The following is a 17,836-nucleotide window of genomic DNA, read 5'->3' as shown; positions in this document are numbered from 1 at the left end:
CAGTTAACTCCTTATGAAGAGAAACCGCAAATGGCCTGGAGCTAGTGCTCCAAGGGTTTTCCAAGTGAGGTCTAAGAGCTTGCCAAGCTTGCACAAGGCGATAGTGAAGGACAGGGAAGGCTGGCGTGCTGCAATCCATGGGACCGCAGAATCCGACACAGGTGTACCAGAAACAACCCCTTTACCTTTTTCAGTGACTCTTTTGCACCCTCTACTGACAAAGGCTAACATTATGCCAGCTGACAAAGGAAACAATTCATAAGGCCTGATGACCTTTGTTGTCTTACTGTTGACCTAATTGTATCCCCTTCCTTTTGAATCTAGGAGAAACACTGTTTCTTTTTTTTTCCCCTCATTTTTTTATGAAGTATAGTTGATTTACCATATTGCACTAATTTCAGATGTACAGCAAATTGATTCAGTTTTGTCTTTCAGATATTTTTTGTTACAGGTTATTATAAGATACTGAATATAGTTCCCTGTGCTATACATTAAGCTCTAGATCAATTTTTTTGTATAGACCTCTATCTCCTTTTAATAAATGTCTCCCTTTTTGTCAGTTTAAACTAGTTTGAACTGCTTCAAGTTCTGCAGCCTAGTCATCCTACTGTACATAGGCTAGCATTAGTCACTGAATTAAAATCTTAGATAATAATTTTATCTTTGCTGAATCCTTGTAATAGATTCCAGTTGTTTATATCTGCTGGAAATTTATCCTTTATCTCTTCTGGAATCTCTCTTCTTTAGTAGAAAATTCTATGGCATTCCCTGGAGGTCCAGGGGATTCAATGCTTTCACAGCCATGGGTCTAGGTTCAATCCCTGGTCAGGGAACCAAGATTTCCTCACGTCATGAGGTACAACCCCCCAAAAAAAGAAAGAAAAAAAAATGTATACTTAAACAAGTTAAAATCCTTTCCCACTACAAACACTATTATACTAGGTTTCATAGATAGATTTCATCCGGGCTTTGCTGTTCATTTTCCCTGAACTTTTCCTCAAATTCCTTATTAGTGATAAATTCTGTAAAACCTACCAATTGATATTTCAGAGCAAGGCTATGAAGACTTCCTTGTTAGTCTTATATATATATATATTTAATGCTAATATAATGTTTTAAAGGTGATTAGTAAAATTTATCTGATCCAATACTTTGAGCACATTTTCTCCCATCTTTCTCACAAAGTGTCTGCATTTTTCTGTAACACAAGTCTAACTTACGTCTGTCTAATCATTTGTATGTCTTCGTGTGGGGTCGTTTATGTGGCAGTTTGTTTCTGTGAGTTCTTTTATATGGGCTGTTCTGTGTTATTATTCCCCTTGATGGAGTCAATTCATCAACCATATCATTTACCTACTGTAGTTACTAGATTACTTTGCCTCTAACAACATTAGTGACAGGGAACACGTCACCCAGGGGTGCTATCTTCAGCCCTTTCCAGCAGCTGATTTGTTCCTAGATTGCCAGTGGGTTTCCAAAGTCTCCCATCACATCTTTCACCTGCTAATTTGTTTTGGTTTGGAGAAAGAGGCTCTAGCTGTATTTTAATTTTTAATTTTAATTTTTAATCCTCAGGATCTGATTTTTTTCTTTTCACCAAGTTCTTTCCCTCTGCTTCAGGCATGACCTCATCTTTTCTCCCAGTCTTATTACAGGAGGCCCTGGTCATTCACGCAGCCATAATGCATCTTTATCTTAAACTATTCCTTACAAGCTTCATGTTTTATTTATATTTCTCTATCCTCTTCTAAGTGATTTCCTTTCATTTTCCTGTAAGAGCTTGTGTCTTGCTGGGACAGACATTTCTCCCATATTTGTGATAATGATAATAACAATCCCCTTAGGTGGGGGACTGGCATCTCTCAAACCCCCCACACCCTCACTGTTCCCCATCCATTTCTCACTGGACCTGAGACTATTGTAATAGGAAAGGGACGTATATAGAGACTACAAACTAGATCAGTGCATCAGAATCCTTCACGAGCTCATTAAAAATGCAGATTCCTGGGACCCAATCAAATTCGAACCTCTGGAATGATGCCTGATATCTGCATTTTTAACAATCTTGCCAGGTGATTTTTATGCACTCTAAAATTAAAATGCTTGAAAAGAAGCCATCCCTGGATGGGAGCAGTTTTCTGTTCTGAGAGTAGAGGGAGCTGGTTGGAAGTGGGGATGACTTGATGCTCCCAACAGGTATCATCTCTGCCTGAAGAAATGGAGTCTGGTGGCCCCTTTCAGTGGATCCCTGCCTTTAGATGTCATAACTCCTTCTCAGAGTTCCTCCCTGGAACTTAACTCTGGTTCCCATAAATAGTATGTGTCATGGGAGCACAGGAGCACCACTGAATGTTGGAGGACAGAGGTTTGAATGAGCCATAGCAGTGATCTGCCAAATCTGCATTTCAGAGAACCACTGGGTCACTGGAGCCTACCATGGAGCCCCACCAGGCTGGCAGAAAGGTACCATTTCATTAGAACCAGCAATAAAAGCAACATCCCACCTCATTCTCCAGACAGTATAAGAAAGGGATGAAAGAAGGAGAGCATTTGGCTTGTCTCTGTTTATTCCTACAAGATCGAGGGTCCTCCAAACACATCCCACAGTGAGTCATGTATGATGATTGTCTAGTGTCTGGAGAAAGGAGAAGGTAAATGCAGGGTGAAGAGAAAGTGCTAGGATGTGACATAGAGCAGCAGATATTGCTCCCTGCAAGGCTGTTGAGCCATAAGGGGACTTCCTGAGAGCTGAATGGACACCAAGGAAGTAGCCAAACTTGAAATTCTTACACTATCAAGCAAAGACGGTATGCGTGTAAATTTCTCTCATAACAAGGAAATGTATAACGAATCAGCAAAATCTGAATACCTGCCAAGCACAAGGAGCCAACAGAGGGTTTATATCAGACAGAGAGGCAGACAGAACCAAGAGAAAGGAGGCTTTACCCACCCCCTACATTAATGTGGGCCTGGTGGCTCAGTGATAAAGAATCTGCCTGCAGTGGAAGACCTGCAGGGAGATGGTGACAGGGGCTAGGGGACTCTGCCATAGCCTTGCTTAGAATTTTCTTAGACATGAACTGGCATCAAAGATGCCTCCAGGCCATGTTGCTTCCTCCCATCTCTTCTTCACTCACGGTCAGACCTGCAGTCTGACAATTCTTCAGCTTTCTTCAGCTCCCTCCCCATTTTCTCTCACAGGTCTTTCTTATAGCAAATGTTTGTCTTAGTGTCTGCTTCTCAGAGTACCACAACTAACGCTGTACTCACTCGGGAGCAGTCTCAAAATGAGAGGTCTCTTCTGCCTCCCTCTTCTCCCTACTAACACTGGTGCAGCTGTGCAGAGGAGGAGAGGCTGGGTTGGGGGACAGGGGAGGACTAGCTAGCCACCTGTCAAAGAAAAACTGCCCCAGAGTTCAAAAGGCAAGGCAGACTTTATTTGAGGATTTGAGGCTATTGCAATCAGGGAGAGAGACTGAACTCAACTCCAATACAACAGGGACAAATGGGGATTTCTAGCCAATGGCAGGGTGAGGAATTGGATGGAAAATTATTAAGAGGAACTTGGTTAGGTATCAAAGGTGAGGGAAGGGCAACTTGATTGGCTATTGAGAATGAAGCTAGGGGGCGGGGGGTGGGTGCCCATGGTCAGAGGGATGTTTCTTGATTTATACATCTACAGGCTAGATACAGCCCGTGGGAATATGGATTCAATCTCTGATGTACTGAAAAGATGCTCAGGACTGGGGCCCTAGGCAAAGAAGTCTGAACACTGATGGACACAAAATATCTTATTTATTGTCAATTTCTGCAAAGACACATTTAAGCAACAAAATATACATTTGTCAACTTTTAGAATTCATTTTATACATTAACAAATACAATGTGCTACCATAGCAATAAATTAAATGTACACTATTTACATTACATAGGCAGTCATGGGGGGGGGGTCTACAAATCACCTCCTCTGAAAGAGGAAAGACAGAAACGTCATCATCACATGGATCATCATCTCCAAGCTACACTTTGCAGGTTCTAGCACACAGAGGAATCTCTTCACACTTAAACAGAGGCACTCCCCAGGCTGGAGTGTGGAAGGGCAGCGCTGGGGAGAGGAGAGAGCTGACACACATGCTAAGGAACGGTAAGGGGCGGGATTAACCCTTCCATGTAAAAATATCACAAACTCAGAAACGATGGCATTGAAACTCCAGTCATCCAGCCACACACTCTCTCCCTGGGACTGATAAAGACAGGACAGTGCCCTTGCCCCCCAGTAGTGTCTCACTAGGCAGGACTCCACTGTCCTTGGCCTTAGTGGGGGGTTTCTCCTTTCTCCCAAAGAGGCACATGGCCCTGCTGAAAAGAGGGAGCTGTGGGGTTGGGATGGGTAAGGAACTGGCGACAAAACAGCCATCAGAGCAGGACAGAATGCCCCAGTGGGGGCCCCCAGGCGGTAGGAACAGCCCTGGCAAACTGCTGACTCGCCCTGCTCTGAGAGAGGGGTACCTGGAGGCTGGAGAGGAGCCATGGGGCCCCTGCCAGACACCGGTAGCCATGAGATCTGTTTGAACCTCGACCGTTCCCCCACAACAGACCTGTCTCTGTTGACTAAGAATGAATGAAGGTAGTGTTTGAGTTGGCACCTTAAACAGTCAGGGTAAGAACATGAAACGCGCTATCATCCCTTGAGCTGAGGTTTTTATTGACTACCTTTGTTTAACGATCAGGGAGAGTTCAAAGAGTTTCCTTTTACCCCTTTTCTCCTTAACTAAAAAAAAAGGAAAGTGAGGTTGGGTTAATGGCGTCTTTGCCCAGGCCTACGCCCTCGTTACAGATAGGGGCTGAAGAACCCATGTCACTGAGGAACAGTCCCCTGAAATTTCTTTCCCTCCTCATTTTCTTTGCCCGCGCTACAGCCAAACCCCAGGGCCCTCATTGAAAAAATCCCAAAGAACGTCCCTCCTGCTGAAAAGAACAGAGACTGAGACCCACCAGCACTCGCGGCTGCGGATACCTCCCAGCCAGCGCCGAGAAACTGGCTCACTGGCTTTCTCAGATCTCAGGGCCCTGGGAAATCCAGTCTCTTGTTCCACCAACCACACAGGCAGTGCCGAAGAAAGGGCTCTGGGTTGTGGATGCTCATCCCAGCTTTGCCACCAGCTGGCTATGTGACCTCAAGCAAGCTGTTTCCCTTCACTGGAGCTGAAGGTTCTCATCTGGAAGATGACACGGTTGGATTAGATGCTAAAAGGGGCCTGGAAGGCTTGGACATGGAGATGAAGCTGACAAGGCTGAACCACACAATATTTTTCCCATTTCCATCCATTAGCAGAGATAGAAACTCTAGCTAAGACCTTCTCTCTCCAGCTCTCTCTGCATCTGTTTTTAAGCCTCAGCTCAGTAGAGGCATATGGATGCCCAAGAGAGCTGAAAAGTATAGCTTCTTCCCTGAGGTCCCAGAGCCAAAGTTATGTCCAGGAAATACGTCTCTGATGGGACGCCTCAAATACCAGCAAGAACACCATCAGGGATGAGTCTAGTCATAAGGACCAAGGAGGTTGCAGCAACCTTTGAGCCCCACGACTAGATGGGGCAATAAAAGGAAAGACATTCTGGAGCAATGCAAGAGGGGGATGGAGCGAGCAGCCTTCAGGAACCAAGCTGCCAGTCCCATGGTCCAGGGGGCAAAGGGAGACTGGCCTGTCCTCATTCTCCCTCTCCTCCACAGCCCTGGACCCCAGTGGGGCTGGAGGGGTACACTCTAGAAGCCACAAAATAAACTTCCTAGATGAAGTGAGGGAGGGACATTTCAGAACCTGCCCAGAGCATCTCCATCAGCACACAGAGGGTAGAGGCCATTTCTCAGGTCTGTTTCTTAGGGAGCCCACGTATGCCTCTCAGTTTCTCTGGACACACCGAGCCAGAGGCAGGGGGCAGAACCCTCCCAGGAGGTGTGGGCTGCAGGAAGAGCAGCCAGAGCAGTGGGGGAAGGGGGGTGGAAGGTTCCCAAGTAGGACAGAATGGGGACCACCCAAAAACCCCAGGGGACCCCCAGAGCACGACAAACACAGCACAGCACAACCAACCACCAGGTGGCTGTAAATACCAGCTACTCAGAGAAGCCAGCCAGAACCTGGAACAGTTTTTAAAGAAATGGAGTTTGACCTTTCAAGCTCCTTCAGAAGTCCAGCCAAGAGAATGCTGCCAGAATCCACAGGCCTCATTCCAGCCGTGGGCGCTGCTACGGGGATCTTTAATAAAAGCTAAACAGACACTGTTGACCTTCTAACCAGAATAAATCTAACCAGACTAGTACTTTAAGTACACACATTTCCCAGATAGTGTGAAGGGGAGAGGTCCACCCAGCCTATAAATAGGATCCCACAGAGTTCACGTGAGTTGGGGATGAAGGACCACGATTTTGCTCTAAAAGCAAAAGCAATGGGGAAACTGTCACATCAGTCAAAAAAAGAGTGTAACATTTTTATGTTTTGCTTTGGGGATAGGCCCAGATCCTGATGCAAATACAGCATTTAGTTGGAAGTCCATGTAATCTGCTCATTGAAACAAGAGCCTAGTGGTGTCATCCTGGCAGCTGTGTGTCACTGAGGCCCCAAACACACTTGGAGCTGTGGCACCCCTCAAGGGTCTGCTCTTCAGACTCGTTTAACTCGGAGGACACCTCCTCACCTTAAACCCCACCATGGCCAGTCAACAGAAATGACCTATCACTGACAGATGGCTGAGAAGAAAGGAGGGCCCACTTCTCAGACAGCGAGCCAGCTCAGCCCAGCAAAGGGTGAGAGTGCAGATAACAGGTAGTGTCTGAACTATACCCAGCAGGGACCCAGGTTGCAGAAATCCCACTCATGTGACAAATCCTGACAGACTTGTGGCTGGAGAGGAGAAGAGAAGGATTTAAGATTTAGGATGGATCAAGCCCCGATAAAACCAAAGGGCTTAGTAGCTGGAAAGAATCCCCCAGGGCGCCGGTGGAGGCCAGACATCTAAACTGCAGAAAGACACCACCCATCCCCACACCTAAGCTAGACCAACCCACCCAATTTCCCCAACCCCGCCTCTTGGGCCCACCTCTAAGTGGGGGATGGAAGTCACTCTCTATGCCCCCCGTGAACCTCCACAACCAGCGGCGACTGGGCCCCCAGCCAGCCCTTGGCCCTGAGGCTCTCCTTGGCCAAGGCCCCTGCATGCTCCTGGCTCTCCCTGAATACCCTCCCACCCCTGCTGCCCACCCCTTGGTGGGAAAGGCATCCGCTCAAAGGGGAGAGGCTGACGACTTCCCCGGCAGCTACTGCTTTCCCTCAGGAAGTGAAGCCGTCCTCCCACGTGTGCCCAGCTGCCTGTCTCAGCTTCACTCGGCCACACAGCTCAAGATCCAGGGGCAGCAGAGACAAAAGCAGTCTGGCCTGACGTCAGCAGGCGGGAAAGAAGCTCCCAGCACAGAGGCAAGTAGATGTTGGGAGCTCCAGACGTGTAGGAGCAGCAGAACCGGTTTCTATCAGGACACCTTCGAGGACAGCTACAAATCTAGATTCTTAGAAAAATGCTCCTTCCGCCACCACTAAGTGCATCTGCTTTGGGGAAGGGAGACATGCTCAGTGTGGCTGCAGCCTCCTGCCTACCATGTCCAGGACACGGCGCTGCCCCTGCCTGAGTGTAGTGCCCTGCGGTCAGCCCCTGCTGCCCACCGCACCACTCTGCCTCTCTGGACTCTGACTGGTACTCAGATCCCCCTCTTCCCCTGCCCAACTCTTTCCCCTGAAGACAAAACGAGATGACAAATGACCCAGACACACATCACATCGGGTGGTCAGGAGCAGGGGGAGCCTGGAGGAATGAGGCCTTGTCCAGAGATGGGGAGGTGCTGGCAGGGACGGGCAAGGCTGTAGCCAGGTTGGGACACTGGGACAGACAGCTTGTCTGGTGGCCAGGTGGCCAGTTGGAAAGCAGGCCTGTGACGGTCAGAGTAGTGGACGGCACCCCCAAACTGCTGGAATAGGAGCCTTCTCGGAGACAGAATCGGGGCTTCCCTGGAAAAAACAAGAAGGGGGAAGATGATCGAATAGTAGGTAAAGGAAGATAAGGAGACGCTTGTGCCCACATGTGCTTAGCACGGGTGGCTGCCAGATACAAGGGTGCAGAGCTGCCACAGCCCGAGAAGTTGGGCACAAACATTACTTTAGTGAACAAGACCTCTGAAGTACATGATGGAAGTGGGAATGAGTGTCAACATCCCCATTTACACAGGCCAGGTTTACATAAAGAGTGCTCAGTTGTGCCTCTCCCCTTGGTTCCAAATGTGACTCATAACCCTGGGAGCCCCATGGCAGGGAGAAGGCTGGGCAGTCAGACAGGTCTCTAGTAACTCCCTTAGCGGGAGGCCAGGCCTTGGCGGTGGAGAGCTGGACCTGTGCCCTGCTCTGCTGAAAACCTCATGAGTCCCTGACTGAGGCTGGGAGTAGGGTTCTCCTTGGGCTCACCCTGCACAATGTTTAGGAGACCAGGGCATCTATGGACACACAGGGAAGACATGTCTCATCTCAGATAACTGGACAAAGACTCAAGGAGAGAAAGGCTGCCAAAACAGGAAGGCCAGGGGCCAACTGAGGAAGGAGGGCTCTGGGCTACTGCCCTCTACATGCTGGAACAGGCTGCTCTGGGGAAGGGAGACATACTCGGTGACCCTGGTCCAATCCGATCAGGCAACCCTTCCCATGGGCACCCGAGGCCCTGTGCCCTCTTCCCCATCCAGACCTGAGTCCCACCATAGAGACTCCAGGGAAGAGGCACTGGCCCTCCCTGACAGTCAGGATCTCTCTGGCCATTCTCTGGGTATCAGACCACCAGTACACCAATCTTAGTGACACACCCTCCCTCATGGCCACAGCAGGACCAACACCTGACCCACCTTTGACAAGCGAAGGACTCCTCTTTCACATTAGTGACCCTGTTTCAAGAAAAATCCATATGAGAGTTTTAAATCACTAGACCACATAATCCCCAGTGAATTCAGCTTCTGTATATTTGGTGTTCATCTCTCCAGAGAGCCTGGGAAGGGACATGAGGCCCCAGGAGCCAACAGTTTCCAACTTGCATCTGCCTGTGTCCAAGGGTGTGGCTCTGACACAGGAGGTGTGGAAAGGTGGCTGGTGAACCCCAGGCTGATGCCTGCACCATGGGGACCAATGGGGGACCAATGGCACCCCCAGACCAGACCAGAGCTTCCTCCCTCCCTCCATGTGAGGTATGAGGCACCCTCTTCCTCCAACCCCAGAAAGGACGGCTGGCTTCTGGAGGAGATGGGCATGTGGGAGGTAGAAGTCTCCCCCTGCTCCCCCCACCCCCGTCCCTAGATCCTTACCACACTGGAGCTGGCATGACTGAGCTTATCAAAGCGGAATTTCAGGTTTGACCTCGGGGAGTTTCTGCTTTTGACATCTAGGAAAAAGTAGAATGCCCTTGAGAAGAGGGTGGGGCTACAGAGGTCACTGGGGCTAGTGGGCAGGAGCTGGATAGGGAGCACCAGAGAAACAGGGGGCGTCTTCTCCACTAGGCACTCTAGCTGACCTGTGCCAATTCACAAGAGCCAACTCTCACATTTTTAGAAATGTCGTGAGCTGGTTGTTACACACCGTTATCTTTTTTTAATTCTACAAGCTTACAATTAAACAAATTATACTCATCAAAGGTAACAAATACTCAGAAGTCATCCAGTTAGTTCAGTACATGTTACTATTATTTATTCTCCTAAGATTATTTACACCTATTATGTCTGATGCATGTGCGTGCTTAGTTGCTCACACATCGCTCGGTCACGTCCGACTCTGCAATCCTTTGGACTGCAGCCCACCAGGCTCCTCTGTCCATGCGATTCTCCAGGCAAGAATGCTGGAGTGGGTCGCCATGCCCTCCTCCAGGGGGTCTTCCTGATGCAGGAATCCAATCCATGTCTCCCGCACTGCCGGCGGATTCTTTACCACTGAGCCATCAGGGAAGCCCCTATTGTGTCAGGTCGTTCTTCCCAATTCCACGTCACATGGATACTTGAGATCAGCCAGGAAGAGTCACACCACAGAAGTCAGCAAACACTACAAATCAGAGCTTAATTTAATGTTTTCTTGTCTAGACGTAAGAAACTCATGGAGCATATGTTAATAGAACGGATTATACTTGATAATGTGTTTGTCTCTAGTCATTACATTGTGAATGGCACAAAAAACTGAGAAAACACTCTTTTCGTATTTGAAAACTATTATCTGATTCAGCAGAGAAGCTGCTCACATCACTGACAATATCAATCATCATTCATGTCAAAACTACACTCATTCACCATCTGAAACTTTTTGCTTTCTATGGATACAAAGGTTGGGCAAATATCAATAAAAGCATTTTGTGAAAATCAATTGACTCTGAGGAATTTATAGGAAAGAATGTTGTATATTTTATTAATATAATTATTTATAAATTATGTGTCTCAGATCCTTTAGATCAGTAAAATTTACAGTAAATGTGTGTGTGTGTGGTGTGTGTGTGTGTGTGTGTGTGTGGTGTGTGGTGGGACAGCCAGTTGTTAAACACTGACAGCACACCACTGGCAGGGCGCTCACTTGGCTTTCTGGTTTTCCTCTGGCTGAGATAACCTACAGCTTAGTACACTCCATCTAGAAACTGCTGCCTGACTCTTGGTGCTTTATGTTCAAGGCTTCCACTCGGTGCTCTGACTACCTTTCGGTGTGAGCCACCAGCACCCTCTCAGGACCCCAGGGAGCGCACGTATGAAATGACCGATGACCATGGAGATTATGGAAGACCGACGTCAAGCCCTCCCAGCCACCTCCCTCCCCTCAGCCCTGTCTCTTCCTCTAAAACAGGTTTCCAGATCTCCACAAGCCCACCCCAGTCCTGCAAGTACAAAGCACAACTCTTGTGGGGCTGGGAGTGAGAGGCAGCTCCCCTCAGGGTTCAACACTCCATGGGAGGTGGGGGTGCAATAAGCACCGGCAGGAATCGCAGACCTATTGGAGGTCCCCTTCAGCCCTAGGTGACCTTCAGCAAGTCACACTCTAAACCTCCTTTTACTTAAAACCTTATTTGATATTTATTTAATATCAAGTAGGATACAGGCTTGGTTACAGATTCAATCATTCCTTCAATATTTAATTAATAAGCCTTATTGAAAAAAAAAATCTGGGAATTCACATTACTAACCCCACTTTCGGGGAAAGCAATGGCACCCCACTCCAGTACTCTTGCCTGGAAAATCCCATGGGCGGAGGAGCCTGGTGGGCTGCAGTCCATGGGGTCGTGAAGAGTCGGACACGACTGAGCGACTTCACTTTCACTTTTCACTTTCATGCATTAGAGAAGGAAATGGCAACCCACTCCAGTGTTCTTGCCTGGAGAATGCCAGGGATGGGGGAGCCTGGTGGGCTGCCCTCTATGGGGTCGCACAGAGTCGGACATGACTGAAGCGACTTAGCAGCAGCAACCACACTTTACAGATGAGGAAACTGAGACTCAAAGAAGTGGGCTTGTCAACACTGCACCGGGATCAGAACCCAGCTCCATAGCTGCTCAGCCACAGGGGGTTGCCACCCTAACACAAACAATTGTTTACTTGGGAACCATGCCTTCTCTTTATCCCTAACATCGCATGTTATCATTTGTCAACATTTTGTCACCATGAGAACCCCAGAAGCACCATGGTTTAAATGACCCTGCTGGCCCACTGGCCTTTAATGTTTCTATCATTTAGACTAAAGTTCCTCAACCCCAGCCTGACATTATGGGCCAGATAACTCATTGTTGCGGGGCAAGGGGGTCGGGGGGCAGGGGGATTGCCTAGTACACTGTAGGGTGCTTAGCAGCATTCCTGACTCCTGCCTGGGAGATGCCAGCAGCACACTCCCCTCCCACAATCATGGAAACCAAAACTCCTCCAGACCCTGAAAAGCATGCCCTAGGGAGCAACAGCAGCCCCAGCTGAGAACCACTCATCACTCTATGGTTTTCTTCCTGTTATTCAACAAATACTTAGGCTAACAGTGCTGTATCTCTTATAACCGTAACTTCACTTACTCATCACACAACCAACCATATGAGGTAGGAAATACTCCCTTCCCTCCATTTTTCGTTTGGGGAAATGGAGGTACAGAAAAGACTCAGTAACCTGCCCACTGGCACATCACTAGTAAGTGGAGGACCCAGGATTTGCAGCCAAGCTCCAGCGTCCTCCATTACGTAATACTGCCCTCCTCGGGGCAGGACCAACACTCTGATTTCCAGGCAACCCAGTGCCCAGTGGTGCCACCTACACATGTCTGCTTGGACACCCCCTGGGCTCCGACCCCTCATTTGCTCCTCAGAGCTGGCTCGTCCTTCTCTGCCTGACTGCAGGGATCTTAGAAACCTGAAAAGCCCTCACTTTTTGTCTTCCCTGAGCCCTCACTACTGAGCCTGGGCACCCCCTGAATCCACATCCTTCTTCCATCACCCCAGACACCATCCATGGCCCCGTGACCCCTCACTGCTCTCCCTCCCCGCTTCCACCCCTCACCAGCCCTTTCTATTGAGCCAGCTGCAGCCACAAAACGGTCTCTCTCCTCCTTCTAGTTAAGGACGTTTAAGGACTGAAGGCCCTCCAATGTCTCCCACTGGGGGCAGGATGAAGCAAAATCCTCACCAGGGCCCCCGTGGTGGTCCTACTGTCTAACCACTGTCTCCTCTCTGACACGTCCCCTCCGTGCACTCCAGCAGCACTGAACCACACGTGGGCCCAGAACACGGCCTCTGGGCTCCCCCCAGGCCTCCCCACTGTGGTTCCATCCACCGGCACCACGCTTCCCGCTCCTTATCGTTGTATTAGCAAGACGGTCGCTGTGACAGAGGGGACCTGGGTCGGTGATGGCGTAACGGAGAGGTCAGAGGAAAGAGCCTCAGCTTTCCAATCACACAGTCTCAACGCCTCTGGCAAACCACTGAACTCTCTGAGCCTCAATTTCCCCACGAGTAGGGAGGGGATGAGGACACAGCCTCTGGAGGGTGATGAACAGATGCGGTGAGCCGGCAGAGCTGGAGGCCCTAACACTTTGGAGTTGAAATGGAAAGAGGACAATTCAGCGTGCCTGGGGCTCAAACCCCATCAACAGCGGCCAGACCACAGCCCCACCCCTGCCAGCCACAAGGTCCCCACCAGCCACGAGACACCACCAACCTGTCGGACTCCGGCTCATGATGATGGGGGTGGCGGCTGCCCCCAGGCTGGGGCTCTCGCTGCTTGGGGACGGGCTGTAGACAAACACCTCCTGCTTGAAGGGAGAGGTTGTGGACGGCTGGCTGCTCTGGGGAGAGAGGCTGGGTGAGCCGGGCAGGCCCACCCTCGGCAGGCCTGAGACAGTCTCCTACTACCCCACTTGGACCTGCTCTTTCCCTTTGCTGCCTTCAACCTCAATTCCAACCTCTCCCCTGCTTCCCAGGAATTGCCCCTGACCCAGCCCCATGGAGAGGGCTGAGCGCTCCTTCAGCTGGGAAGCCCACCGCAGGGGCACCATTCAGTCTGACCTCTGATCCCTGCTGCTGATACTCCTGAGGGAGTATCACTCTGAGGAGTGAGGCAGTGTCACTCTGATGAACCACTGCTCCCAGAGGGTGGACATGGCTGACGGCCCTCTCCCGTTTCCTCACTTCCCCTTTTATCTGCCAAGCCTGCATGAGGCTCTGCCCACAGGAGCTATTTTAATGCACAGAACAATATTCGCCTGGGCCCAGGGTGCCCCTTGCTGCTCCCCAGGGTTGGACGGGGCCACACCTACCCCACTGTCACACTCCTCCATGGCCTCGCCCTCCCCGGCCGTGCTGCTGAAGCTGCTGGTGCTGGAGGAGGAGCGGGAGATGTTGGCTCGGCCGTTCTCCTTCAATTTGATGAAGGGCCTGCAGGGAACAGGAGGGCAGGCAGGCTCTGGTCGCACGCCGAGACGCCCCCCACAGGCCCTCCCTGAGACTGAGGGTAAGGCAGGCCCGGCAGACCTGAGCTTGCCCCCGAGCAGGCCCCCAGCAGGCCCCCGCTTTGGTGTTGGCTTTTGTGTTCCAGAGAGTTCCCAAGGCAAAAGAAGCTATTTGTCACTCGGCAGCGAGGGAAGCACATATTCTGGGGCCCCAGGTGGCTAAAGTCCATCCCTCCCACCCCCTCACTCTCTTACTTCTCCTTGTTGGGGCAGATTTCCGGAGAACTGGGGTTGGATGAGGTCTCAGACTTTATCTCCTGAGAAGAGTGTCCGCCCTCCGGGGTCTTGGGGTTGCTTGATGAGCTGTCACTGAGGAAGTGAGGATGAAAAGGAGTGAGGCGGGGGCCAGTCCACAGCCCCCCAGCACGCAGCACCACAGGGCTTGCAGGGTCACAGTGCCCCCTGACAGCACGGCCACCAGGACCTCCACTCCCACCCGGACTGCCGCAGACACTGCGGCAGACCACCGAATCCTCTGCTCCGTCAGAGGCCACTCCAGGCTCCCGGGTCAGAGTCAAGAGCCATCAAGCCGGAGTTCCAGGCTGGTGCCCAGAGCACAAGTCCACCATCCCCAACCCCAGGCTGGCCATCTCACGCGGCAGAGCTCCAGGTCAGGAGCAGGCCACAAAGGGAATGGAGGGGGTCTGGGACAACCACCCCCTCAATGGGAAAAATAAAAAATGCACATGAACTCCCCAGGGTGCTATCCAGGCCACCCACTGCTCAACTCCAGAGGCTACACTTCACACAGACCGTAAAACAAGCTCCCTGGGTCCAGGTGATGAAGTGGCCCCTGTGCTGGGAAGTGAGTCACTTTCAGTCTGGAGCTCCAGGGTTTCCTCCTCTTCTGGCTTAACAAAGACCAGGCCCTGACGCCCACTGCCCTGCTCACTTTTGGAGACATGATGGGCCTGTCTTCAATGCACTTTTAGTTTTATAATAGCTTTACTGAGATATAATCCTTATACAATTCACCCATTTAAAGTGTGCAATTCAATGGGTTTTAGTCTATTCACAGAGTTGTACAACTATCACCACAATCTAATTTCAGAATATTTCAGCCTCCCCTGAAAGAAACTCTGGATGCACTTACAATCACTGCCCATTCTCCCCTCCCCCGGCTCCCGATAGCCCCTGGTCGACTCTCTGTCTCTATGGATTGGCCCATTCGGGATATTCCATATAAATGGAATCATACAATGTAGTGCAGTCTTTCTGTGACTGGCTTCTTTCACTTAGCATAGCATTTTCAAAGTTCATCTATGCCATAGTAGGTACTATGGTATTTCACTACTTTTTATTGCAAGCAATATTCCATGCTAATTTCACTATTTTTTATAGCAAAGTAATATTCCATGTTGTGGATATACCCACATTTCAGTTATCCATTTTTCGAGTGATGAACATTTTGACTGTTTTCACTTTGGGCTACTATGAAGAACGCTGTTATGAATATCTGCATGCTACTTTTTATACAGACATATATATTCTTTCTCCTGGGTACATACCTAGGAGTGGAACTGCTGGGTCATTCAGCAACTCTCTGCTTAACCCTCTGGGGAACTGCCAGACTATTTTTACAAGCAGTTGCATTATTTTACATTCCCACCAGCTATGCAAGGGAGCTCTAATTTCTCCATATCCTCACCAGCATGTGTTATTATTTGTCTTTTTAAAATTATTAGAGCCATCCCAGAGACAAGAAGTGCCTCAATGCACTTTTAATGAGGTGTTAACGACCTCCTAGGGCTCCCCTGGTGGTTCAGACAGATAAGAATGTTCCTGCAATGTGGCAGACCCAGGTTCAATCCCTGGGTCTGGACGACTCCCTGGAGAAGTAAATGGCTACCCACTTTAGTATTCTTGCCTGGAGAATTCCATGGACAGAGGCTAGAGTCTCATGGGATCTCAAAGAGTCAGACACAATTGAGCAACTAACACTTTCACAAAGACCTCCTGGTCGTCAACCCAAGCAGGCGTTTGGGTCTTTGAGTTGGACTTCTCTGTGTACTTGCCACAGCTGACTCTCCCTCCAGGAATATCTCTTCTCCTGGCCTCTGAGATCCATCCCCTGCTCCTGCATCTCCGGCTCTCTCCTCTTTCATCTTCTTCCCAGTCTTCTTTATTGGCTTTCCTCTCTCCACTTGCCCCTAAACGCAGGTCTTCCCCAGGCATTCTATACACCCTGTGGTGTGGCCATATTCTTTGGTCCCTCTTTAAACATCACCTCCACCCCAGGAGCTCCCGTCTCTCCTTTTCCAGTCAAGAGCTCTCTCCTAAGCTCAAGACCTGCAGTCTGATCACTTCCAATTCTGCCCTTCTCTCCCAGGGAGCCCACAACGACTTACTCTCATTTACACGTTTCAGATAGAGCTTTTTCAGCCCCTTCTATAAACCTGCCCCTGGTCCTGCATGCTCAAGCCCAGGGGGTGGTGCACCATCCAGGGCTGCAGACAGACAACTTGGAGGCCTGGACACCAATGCCTCCCTTCCCTTCACAAGATGGTAAGCTTCTGGAAGGCAAGTTTTCATCTTCTGTAGCTCTTGTCAGAGCACTGAGCCCAGCACGGGGCAGGCACTCAATGATGCTGCTTACTGAATTAAACGATAGGTGGGCTCAGTGATTAAATGATCAGAAAGACCATTAGCAGGAAAAAGTGAAGTATGATGCAACATGAGAGTTGTTTTAAAACAAAAAGAGAGAAAGAGCATTCTAGAAACCCAGAGAAGGTTTGATGAACTTTGCCTGGTAGAATCAGGCAAAGGTTTCCATAAGAGCTGACATTCGTGTAAGCACTGAAGAAGGCAAAGAAAGAAAAGAATTGTAGTGACATTTCTGCATGCGTGCATGCTAAGTTGCTTCAGTCGTGGCCAATTCTTTGCAACCCTATGGACTGTAGCCCTCTGTCCATGGGATTCTCCAGGCAAGAGAGTGGGTTGCCATGCCCTCCTCCAGGGGATCTTCCCGACTCGTATGTCTCCTGCATTGGCAGGCAGTTCTTTATCACTAGCACCACCTGGGAAGCCCAGTGGTATTTCTAGTTTGGGTCAAAATGCAAATTGGACAGCTTTGGAAAGTCCTGTGCAGAGATCGCCCAAACCTGCCTCGGTGGATAAAGAGCTGAATGAGTGACGGGGGTGTGCAGGTGTCTGAAGTGGGGACCAGGTTCAACAGGAAGCCATCTCCCGATCTATGCCAAGCCCTCCCCAAGGCTGGCCTCTGACAGCTACAGCAGTGGTGAGAACTGACAGTTACCATCGTGTCCGGCTGTCCCCTTGGCCTTCAGAGCCTGTGTGCAGACGGGGAAATAGCCCCGACCTCCGCTTTATGGGGCTCCGTGATGGGTTCTTCGCCGTTGCCACCGCCACCGGAGGCTGTCAATGAAACTGCCAGAGTGAGCACTGACCCCCCCAAACTCAGCCCTCCTTCTCCTCACCCGCCTTTCCCACCTACAAACAGGCCCTGGTCTGGAGGAGATCCCAGAAAGCAGCAAGCCAGCCAGGAAAGTAAGATCTAATAATGGGGGAATGGGAGCTGGGACCCTGAGACTCAAGCCACCAGCAGCCTGTTTTCCTGTGTTCTGAAGCCCAACCTGTTACCCAGGTAACAATCTACCAAAGACCAGAATTCCTGGAGGTCAGGGTCACCCTAAGGAGAGTCCCACATATTTAGAAGGACAGAATGACACACTGAGAACCACAGAGCTGAGAGTCCTGAGAGAGACCTGGACCAGTCTCTGGTTTTACCAGTGAGGATGCTAAGCAGCCCAGGGATGAGGAGATTTGGCCTAGGTCATATGGCAAACCGC

General features: G+C 50.0%; 1 protein-coding gene across 11 annotated transcripts in view; it reads right to left on the bottom strand.

The window, feature by feature from the left end:
* Positions 1 to 3,782: 3,782 nt before the first annotated feature.
* RAP1GAP2 (RAP1 GTPase activating protein 2) overlaps positions 3,783 to 17,836 on the bottom strand; it is a 208,492-nt gene continuing 194,438 nt past the window's right edge. For 8 of the 11 annotated variants that reach the window (XM_055403701.2, XM_055403718.2, XM_055403733.2 and 5 more), the window contains 7 exons: positions 17,284 to 17,402; positions 14,223 to 14,336; positions 13,836 to 13,953; positions 13,238 to 13,364; positions 9,386 to 9,462; positions 8,933 to 8,971; positions 3,783 to 8,054 (listed from right to left, as the gene is read on the bottom strand). In XM_055403701.2, the coding sequence (XP_055259676.2) occupies positions 8,963 to 8,971; positions 9,386 to 9,462; positions 13,238 to 13,364; positions 13,836 to 13,953; positions 14,223 to 14,336; positions 17,284 to 17,402 (564 nt within the window). In that variant the 3' untranslated portion in view covers positions 3,783 to 8,054; positions 8,933 to 8,962. The other 3 variants (XR_016035486.1, XM_088828783.1, XM_088828782.1) reach the window with 3 other exon arrangements.

This window comes from Moschus berezovskii, chromosome 20 (genome assembly GCF_049115385.1).
Source record: "Moschus berezovskii isolate FMDL1 chromosome 20, NW_MosBer_1.0, whole genome shotgun sequence".
NCBI classification, from domain to species: domain Eukaryota; kingdom Metazoa; phylum Chordata; class Mammalia; order Artiodactyla; family Moschidae; genus Moschus; species Moschus berezovskii.
This window is presented reverse-complemented; position numbering and strand designations above follow the sequence as displayed.